General features: G+C 40.8%; 1 protein-coding gene across 3 annotated transcripts in view; it reads left to right on the forward strand.

Annotated features, from left to right (window-relative positions):
• Window positions 1–3,575, forward strand: part of LOC308312836 (tumor necrosis factor ligand superfamily member 14-like) — a 4,533-nt gene extending 958 nt beyond the window's left edge. Inside the window, exons 2-7 of one of the 3 annotated variants that reach the window (XM_080759565.1) lie at window positions 1–64; window positions 765–786; window positions 920–953; window positions 1,859–1,936; window positions 2,505–2,742; window positions 3,118–3,575. The exon at window positions 1–64 is cut by the window's left edge and continues 196 nt beyond it. In XM_080759565.1, the coding sequence (XP_080615691.1) occupies window positions 1–64; window positions 765–786; window positions 920–953; window positions 1,859–1,936; window positions 2,505–2,742; window positions 3,118–3,310 (629 nt within the window). In that variant the 3' untranslated portion in view covers window positions 3,311–3,575. Of the gene's footprint in view, window positions 65–753; window positions 787–919; window positions 954–1,858; window positions 1,937–2,504; window positions 2,743–3,117 lie in introns of all 3 variants that reach the window. The other 2 variants (XM_080759566.1, XM_080759567.1) reach the window with 2 other exon arrangements.
• The last annotated feature ends 6,746 nt before the right edge of the window (window positions 3,576–10,321 follow it).

Genomic DNA, 10,321 nt, shown 5'->3' on the forward strand with positions numbered 1-10,321 from the left:
TTGGAGTCATTGTTGAAGCATGCTTCATCTTTTACCTGTATAAGACAGTGGTGAGTGTGCTGCTGTATTAATGTATTGTTTTGTGTGTGTGTGTGCCTGCGTGCCTGGTGCCTGCGTGCGTGCGTGCGTGTGAGTATTGTGTGTACTGGTCATATGGAAAAGTGTCTTTCCATAAATTATGTTGTGGTTGGAATTTCTTTTCTTGAGAATCTCCCTCACATTTCTTTGTGCGTCAGAGTCAGTCAGACACATGTAGTCACATGCGTGTAGTTGGTGTCACACACCACATAATACTGTATGATTTCCCTCAGTGGACACTTTCTATGATACAACTTCCCTTCTCACATACTCACACTTATTTCAGTCAAACCTCACCTGCAAGATCTAATTTTGGGGGATTTGTTTTTATTTTTTTATACTGATTTTAGATATATTATTCGTTATTAGTCCTTTTTCGCAAAAGGCAGACATTTTGGATTTGTCTGTGACCAATTTGTGAAGAGAAGACCGAAGATAAGCCTTGCCCACATTTCCCCTACAATAACATTGCCTATCTGTCATCTTCACAAGATGACAATATTGAGTATTATGTGATCAGGCACACTTTTATCTGCTTAGCAGATCACTTCACTTCCTCTTCTTACAAGCAGTGAAAACCCCAGACACATCTTGCTCAAGAACAAATTCAAAACTTACCAATCAGTGATATTTGTGTTTCTCTATTTCTGTCTTGCCTCTCTATAAATGTTTTAGAATCTGCCCAGCACCACAGCATCGCACCAGCCAGTAAGTATGTGTATTTGTGTGCGTGCGTGTGTGTGTGTGTGTGTGTGTGTGTGTGTGTGTGTGTGTGTGTGAGATATTGTGTGTATAGCCTACATCATAATTATTGGTGTTCTGAAACTATTTTCTGTTCTAGAGCGGAAACATGATGGGGCAGGTTGGATCTGAAGGTACACTATCAGTCCCTAATATCAATAGTCAATATTAACTACATCATCATCATACAGTTGTTGCATAATCGGCTCCATGAAAAAGCAGAACTACATCATATCACAAAGAGCAGTGATTGGCAGAGCTTGGTTTATTCTGCTATTCAAGCACAAGATAAATCACACAGACACAAATGCTTTTTGAATTATTCAATATAATTTCAAATAATAATAAGGGTAATAATAATAATAATAATTGATATAGCATTTATTACATACACCTTTATTAGGAGGGAAAAAGGGGGAGATATATTTTTACATTTATTTCGGTCCACTTAACAGAAAGAATCGAAGGATACAGTACAACAGTACAATACAACAGTACAATGTCAGTGGCTTGAAAAGGTGTAGGCTGAAGATAAGTTTCACTAAAACATAATGTATCACATTCCATATGTTGATCTGACCTCATCAAACCCTGCACACTCAAGACACGCTCCATATATGGCCATTACAGAATTCATTCCATATGTTGATCTGACAACCTCATGATAAAGCGCCAGCGCTCGCCCAGCAGTCTGCCGTCACCCAGGCGGATGCGTGCACGCGAGGTTGCTTCTCGCCCTCAGCGTGTCTTTCTGGTATTTATTTAACACATTATTTTTGAACATCTTCAAGCAAATAAGTAAAAATCATAGCAAACTCTGGGACAATGTTTCTGAAAACAACAAAACATAAGGCGTCCTGCACAACACTCCACAAACATCTTTACTTGAATAGACAGCTGTTCCAACGATAGGATAGAGATATTTGAGATACATGCCACACTGCAAATCAATCATCTGATAGGATGACTTAAATAATTGATTACTTTATTGAATGACTGACTGGTTTGTTGGTTTGTTGACTGATTCACTGTACTACAGAAACAAAGGCCACTCCACCAGAGCCTACAAGAACACGTACACCAGAGATCCAATGGAAGCCCTCAGCACACCTGATATGTTAGTGCCCCCACACACACACACACACACACACACACACACACACACACACACACACACACACACACACACACACACACACACACACACACACACACACACACACACACACACACACACACACACACACACAGTTCCTGTTGTCACTTATGTCACTATAACTTAACTATATACTAAGTATATTCAGTGATTTCACTTAATTCAAATATCACTTCTTTTTTTGTTTTGTTGTGATAATCCTCTCTACTATCCTACTATAGAGTGTGCTGACCATATAAGTCCCCTGTCCCCAGTTAACCCCTGGGGGTCAAAAAACCATAGGTTTCGTTTTTGGCTAGGTGGCCCATCCCCTCTCTATCCAATCAGGATAGAGAGGGGCCTTCCGCCAATCAAGACCGAGCGGGGGCGGGCATTGGTGTGTGTGCTGTTGGCCTGTCGCGTGTCCCCCCATCTTGTTATCGGGGTGGATCGGGTTTTTTTCCAAATCACCCAAATCAATGAATGCTCCTTTAAGTGTTTTTAGTTTTTTTCTGTTAAACAACTCACTTTTCTCCTCTTGACCCTGCAGGCTCAGAACATCCTGTGGATAAGAATGGTGTTGTGCAGTGGATACACAACATGAGCGATGCTTTCCAGCATCATATGTCCTACAGCGACAGCCGCTTGTGGATTGAGAGAGAAGGCTACTACTACCTTTACTCCAAGTTGCAGTTAAACTCTGAAGAGAACTGCTCTACTCTCAAACACATGGTCATGAGAGATACCAAGGCCTATGGCAAGCCCTTAGAGCTTATGAAAGCTTTTAGGTGAGTCATTGCGCAATGCTTAAGTCTTTCACCGTGTAGCTGCCTGTTGCTACAGTATATGCCCAGTTTCTGCCAATTTTTTTGTGTGTTTTTTGAGTGTTTCTTGTCTGTTTCTACTTTCTAGTTCCTACCAATCTATCTGTTTGATAAATAGTAATATTAAAAGAACAAAATCTAACTAGGATTTAAATGGAGAGGTTGGCTTTTTTGACAGCAACAGTCATATTAATTAAGTCATATTTATGTCAACAAAGTGTTAGCGAAATGTTGCTCAATATGTCGCTGAAAATGTTAGCCTTCGGCTTTATCAGTTGACTAAATCTAGAGGGTTTACTTTACATGCAAGTGTTTTAACATTTGACAGTGTCTTAACAGGTTCCCCTGTGGGAGCTACAGAGGGGCAAGTATGAAGAATCAGAGAGGTCGCGGTGGCGATGATCTGCTAAGTAGCTTCCTGGGTGGAGTTTTCCACCTGAACTCTGGAGATGCCATCTACGTCAAACTGGAGGCTGGTAAAATGATGCCTCTGGGAACTACAGGCACCTTCATGGGGGCCTTTATGATCTAGATTAGCACACTGTTTCGATATATTCCACTTTTTATTATTTTTGTTAATCAAAAGATTTTCAAAAAACCTGTCTATAATCAAAAATAAATATTTTTCTAAAGAATTTCAGAAATGTTCCAAGAAATAGCAAAAGCTCACAATGTGCGCAATGTGCTGTGTTGTGTGTTGGCTATTTGACTATTTTGGAAATAGGGCTTAATATTAATTTATTTTATATTTTTTAAATTTGGGTCTTGAACGGTACCTACGCTTCCTGCAGCTTCATTAGCCTTGCATTTGAAATCATTTATGAAATGTAACAACATTTGGTTGTTTTTTCAGTATAAGTATCTGATATTCAGGCTATTTCATCCTTCTTGGTTATTTGTTGCAAATAATGTAAATAAAATCTTTCATATTTTTTATGAAGAATTGTATGAATGGTGTGGCATGGAATTCCTTGATAATATGAATGTAGTTGCAGAAAATATTATTCCAAATAATGTTTGGCACAGTGGCACTCAACATCAAGTAACGTTTTGGGACACTTTCACAGAGACATGCAGCTCCATCTGTGCTCAGCAACAAAAAGGATCATGTCCTCTTATTGTCCAAGTATTGGTTTATTTTATTATGCTTACCTCTATTGTTTTAATCTTCATTTTAATGTAGGCTATATGGCTCCTTTTCATTCAATTATTGAACAGTGGAAAGAAGAAGTTACACCGATCAAAAGGATTATAATTACTCCTATGCTACTCCTGCCCCCCCCCCCCCCCCCCCCCCTGGCGTAGAGTGTAGGCCTACTTCAGCGAAACACTGAATTGTGCCTGATGCACAGGTTTGTACGGTGTACGGTTTCCTCTGCCGGCCCGTTGGTGTGTGAATGATAATGCAGATTGTTGCACCTTCAATAAAGGCACTAGTATATTCACCATTTATTCAGTTGTGTAGACAAACAGCAAATGCACTTACAGGAAATCCTTTCACACACTGACCTAACCATGCACTGTAGTAGAGAATGCGACCATATTTTGAAGTTGTTGTCACAACACAAACAACCTGGGGAGATGCATTGTGCGGGTGGGTGTGTGGGGGTGCATGGTTGCGTGCAGCAGGATGTGGTTGGTGCTCGAGAGAGGATGTGTGTGTGTGTGTGTGTGTGTGTGTGTGTGTGTGTGTGTGTGTGTGTGTGTGTGTGTGTGTGTGTGTGTGTGTGTGTGTGTGCGCCAGTTTCTGGCTGTGAGATCAGACAGTCAAATCCTAAAAAAGGACACTGGACAGATACTATACAGTAGAATTAAGAGAATTATGGAGTGGTTTTAAAAATAAATATATAACAGAAAAGGACAGAAACATAAACCAAACAGGTGAATGGACAGGTAACACTGTCTCTGGCAGACAATAAACTTGCCCTCATAGGCATAAAAGACAGGATGCGATTGGTTTCTTGTCTTGACTTGAATGCTGCAGATGAATGTGTGTCATTTGGAGATATGATACTACTACTGTGTGCTTATGCACGATTACCTTCCAGCTTGTGACTGTTATGACCCCTTTTTGTGGTCTAGGTGAAAACAAGGGAGTAACACATGATACCTCAAGAATTTCAGACTAGAACAAGGCAACTTATTTGTAGTTGTTACGTCCCCACCTACGAGGTCCAGGTGTTATTTTTTGCAAAAGTGCATTATTGGCTGTTTTCCCGCCTACCATAAGCCCTCAATGGGGGTTGGGGTTTAGTGCTACTTCGCTTATTTCCATCAAAATAAGTAGTAACGTGTGCCGCTTGGGATTCAATTATGAAGAGAGGATATATACAAAAAATTGATTTTTGAGCGATGGAAATAAGCGAATTAGCACAACAACCCAATGCCCCATTCAATTAAATTAAATCCATTGAGGGCTTATGGTAGGGGTCATATTAAAATGTGAACAGTAACGTGAATTTGTACAGTATTTGATTCTGACATATTAGCCCTACGTTTGTGTGATGTAGCAAGTGTGTTTGTTTATTGGCCTACATACAGATCTTCCAAGCTGCAAGTAACTCAGTGTGGTTACAGCACATAAAACAGGATGTGATGTGATATGAAGTCAGTTCTTGAAAGGAACAAGTTAGGAACTTTCCCATACCAACTTATTCCATTTATTAAAACAATATGTATTTACTTTACACTTTACTTTCTCACAAAAAGAATGGGACACAATGAGTTTTAAGGCTGTGAAACCATCTGTTTAATCACTTAATGACCACATTAAATATAGATTGCTTATCAACAATGAATATCCAGTTTGTCCATAGGACTTACATTCTCACAATAGTGAGTACATATGAAAACACATTTTTATATATTATACTTCATTCTCCTGAATCGTGTTAAAAAAGTAATAGCCTACTGTATACTAAGCACAATAATTCAACAATCCAATTCAGTAGAATTGAGATTCTGGAGCTCAGCTTAGTGTGGTTGCCAAGCAACCCCCCCCCAAAAAAATATTATGCTATCCTCCATTTATAAAATGAAGCCAGCAACATTATAACCTGTTGGACCCAATATAGGTCAAATTACGTTATTGCACACCAACACCAAAGTATGGTAGGCCTATCTACATAAATATAAAAAATATATATAAATACAACATTGCAAATACAAAACTGAATGTTATTAAATAAAATACAAATGGAACATTTAAGAAATGACACAGGTCCAACAGCATTATAAAATCTAAAAAGACTGAAATGCATGTTGAAACCTATTTTAAGGCACCAGGAACGCGCCCAGGGGGCACAATCATCTGCGCCACCAGCTGCGTCCCCCCAGGTAGCCGTGCCACCGTCCAGCATTTCTTGCTCACTGGGGTTGACACTGCACCCTGGGGCAGCTCCACAATGCAGGTGAGTTGACCTTTACGTTGCTGATCTTCCAGTCTTACAGTGAGGAGACCTGCACTGCAGTGCACGGAAGTGCAAGTGAGGTTGAGGTCAAGGTATATGAAGTAGCTGCCGTCCTGCTTGGTCTGCAGTGCATGATGGCTCCTATCGAAGGAGAACATCCTTCCCACAGAATCCGCTGTGAGCCAGTCCACTGGAGCCCAAGTCATAGTGCCATTATTCAAACGGCCTGCAGGAGGAGACATGCACACAGATTAGATCTGAGGAGAATGGATCATAACTGGAATGGAATTTGAAATGAGCCCAGGGACTGAAAATGTGCCAACACTGGTAGTAAAGTCAGGCTATGTATTTTAGTTCTGAAATTAACACAAGATTACAGGTAAGATTGTTAAAGAAATTGAATATGCCATGAAGTAAGATTAGGATATTATAAAATAATATAATAGTGAAATAATTAAGTAGGCCTATAGTTCCAATCCCATGTGTTCCATTTTGAAAGTCAGACCTGTGTTTCATTTTTAAGGTAATCATTTACGCAATAATTAAGTCATGTTAAGACTTACATTGTGTTGGCTCCAGGTATGCAAAGTTCTGCATCTGTTGAGAAAACATAAATAAAAAGGGGGTTAGAATTTAAATATGCGTGCAATGCAAAGCTAAATCATTTTATAGGCTACTTAAGTTGTATGCGTCACATGCGTGACGTCTATATAATCACCTTGTACCCTGGATCATCTCCAACTTGTGTGCCATGCCCAAACGCCAAGGACGGTCTACCATGGTCGACTTCTGAACGCAGTTGCATCACCACCATCACTCCACCTGCGGTGACAGCTGCCAACACGACAGAGAGGAAAACGACCGACATCACGAGGAAGACGTCCGGGCACCTTACACGAGCTCGTGCACTTGTTTGTAGAGATTCCACGTCCATTCTGGTTTTGGTGTTAATGAGAGGAAAACGCATGCGTCTCGGAGAGGCTCTCCAACAATTAAGTCCATATGTTGTTTTAAGTCCCCTCAATGCGTATCATGCGTTTTCCAGAAGCCACGGCCCTTGCTCTGATCCTTGATGTTTTGAAACGAAGGTCTACTCCTGTTATCAACTGAAATGCCACATATGCACCATCCTGTCTTTATATCTGGTCAATTTCTGATTGAGAAAAGTCCCGGAAGTCATGGGTTTCCCTACCTCCTCCCATAGAGTATATAACTCTATGTATGCCTCCTCCTCCTTTCATGATGACATGAAATAAACCCGCGTCAGGCGCGTGACTCTCACTCGCTGCTTTACAAACTTTCCGTTTAACTTGATGGAAAGCGAGAAGGGAACATGCTCCAAAGTCCAAAACTTCAAATGTCTCCAAATAATGGTCTCCACTTTCCAAATTTCAAGCCAGGTTGCAATTAATTCCATCATGCTTGGGACAATAACATAATTAAAATTAATTTTATGAAAAAATAAGTGTGTTAGGGTTAGGGTTAGGGTTACCCTTAATTACCTTGCGGGCTGCGGCCAATACAAGGCCCTGGCCATGGCAGACTGTAAATATTGTATAATAAATATTGGGGAGTATTTGGGACTCCCCTCAAAATCATGTGGGGACCCACCTGGGGGTCCAGACCACCAGGTTGAGAACCACTGCACTATATGATCAAAAGCATCATGTCATGTGCCTGCACTAGTAATGTAAATTTTTGTGCTTTCTTGTAACATGGGGTGGCTCATCTTACCCATTATGGCTTGATTTCCCCCCTTCTCACTGCAATTCCTGATGATTCATTCAGGCTGATGGAACCAGCTGTAGTTTACTGAAGTTTTCATAACACAAACAACAACAGTCAACCTTTGCAAGTGCGAAACACCTACGACATTACCTGACAGATCCTAGTGTCATATAGCCACAGGAATTTCCCATGCAGTTTGCCAAGTGTGTGAGTAACATTGTGAGTAACGTCAATGTCATCTCAGCATATATTATTTTTTTGTGCCAACAAACATTTTTATTTTTATTTTGAGAGGACTGAGTACTAGCTATTATAATCTACTAATTAGACTAATAGCTAACTGCCCATTTAATTGTTTATACAGCTATGAATCTGCAACATTGTGTTTATGGATGAAAGTCTACGGTTGGCAAATGGCAATTCATTCCACACTTTCAGATATTAAACCTGTCTCAAAAACATTTAAATGAAGGGATTAGTTTGTGTGCCTTGGCAATACAGATGGGGTGGATAAGGGTGAGGTGGAGAAATGAGGTGATAGTCTTCATCATCACCACTGCACTACTACATTCAGCTCATACAGTATATCACAGGCCTTACAAATATTAATATTTTCTTATAGACTAGGATAAGCATTAAGCATTTGCACAAACATCATCCAATGCTCTGTAAAGTTTTGATTATATAAGGCAGGTATCCACTATCCAGTGGATTTGTTGCACAATAATATTGACACAGAAGCCATAATTTAATAGAAGCAGATTGCAGTTCATAAGCAGTAAGCACATTCTCGAGAGACATTCTCTTTCCTAGTGGCTGGGAGTTGTAGTGTGAGTGTGTGTTTGTTTGTGTGTGTGTGTGTGTGTGTGTGTGTGTGTGTGTGTGTGTGCGTGCGTGTGTGTGTGCGTGCGTGTGTGAGGCTGCGCGCGTGCGTGTGTGTGTGTGTGCGTGCTGTGGCAAACCAGGGGAAACAGCCAGGCCTATTGTGGCGATAGAGAGAGTATATCACCCGGTACAGGTATTGCAGGCCTGGACATGGACGCACCTGCTGCCAGTAAGGCAATCAACAGAAGCTTTTAAATAGCCGACGCCCAAGCTGCTTAGTAAGTCAGTTTGGACTAATGGAGGAGTGAGGAAGCAGGAATCACTCTGTTCATGAGGAGGCTGGTATGTAACCTGACGCTGCCAGATGAGGGCGGTATTGAGGCAAAACAAATTTGTGTAGCAAGCTTTTTGGATCTGGCAGCGTCAGGTTAGCTGGTATGAGGGATATCTCACAATCCGACTGAACTCCACAAGGGAGAGCATACAGCACTCTCTCCCAGTCCCACCTGAATACATTAGTCACTAGCTCTCTCTCTCTCTGCACACAGGACTGTGCCTAGAAGCCCAAGCCCCTGACAGGAGGAACCCTAAGTTGACGTTTTGCCCCGTTTTCCCCTTTCTCTAACAAGTAAATAAAAGACAATTTAAGTTACATGTTGAATCTGACTCTGAGACTCTTATTTTATTGTGAATCATGCCTATTCTCCCTGGGTTGCCACAGTGCGTTATTCTTTAAATAGTTTCGTTAGGGAACAAAAACAACATGAACTCAAATGATTGCCAGGTTTTCATGAAACTTTGAGGAAATGATCAGGCTGCCCCGAAGCGATAATATTCTGGGTTGATAACTCAAGGTCATACAAAAGTTACTGGTAACATCAGGCCTAATTTACTGGTGGATTTGTTGCACAATATATTCAACACGGAAGCCAAATTTGTTACCACACACATGGTTACTGGTAACACCAGGCTAATGATCAGGAATCTGTAAGAAAAACTGGGCAGATGTTCCTGAAATGTGGTGGAAATGATCAGTAATAGGCAGGCCCGAAGAGTTGATAAACTTGTGGATTGAAAAGGTGAAACATAAAGGCCACAATCAAGGTTAAGGCCAAAATTACATATCACAAAATGACATACCTGTACATGTCTCAGGATTCAGAATGGCGAGACATAGAACAAGATACATTATTGTTCAGGCAGGGTCTGCACTTCAAGATATTTTCATGCATGAATTTAACTGGAATACAAAATACAAATATTTGCCGTATTAGGTGAGCTTTCCTCCCTCCAGGACATATATGCCAACCGGTGCTTGGCCAAGGTTAAGCAGATCATCAAAGACACGCAACACCCCAACTACAATCTGTTCATGCTGCTACCATCCGGCAGGTGATAAGTACTGCACCATCAAATGCCAAATGAACAGACAGTTTCTACAGCCAGGCCTTAAGGCTGCTGAACAGGTGCTGACACTGTCGCCATGTCAGTCTCACATGCTCCCATTAAACCGGCAATATCATGTGTACCTGTGAAATGTGAATGCACTCCATTCACACACATTTTACAAATATTTATGC

This window comes from Protomyctophum bolini (genome assembly GCF_963924005.1).
Source record: "Protomyctophum bolini genome assembly, chromosome: 3".
NCBI lineage: Eukaryota > Metazoa > Chordata > Actinopteri > Myctophiformes > Myctophidae > Protomyctophum > Protomyctophum bolini.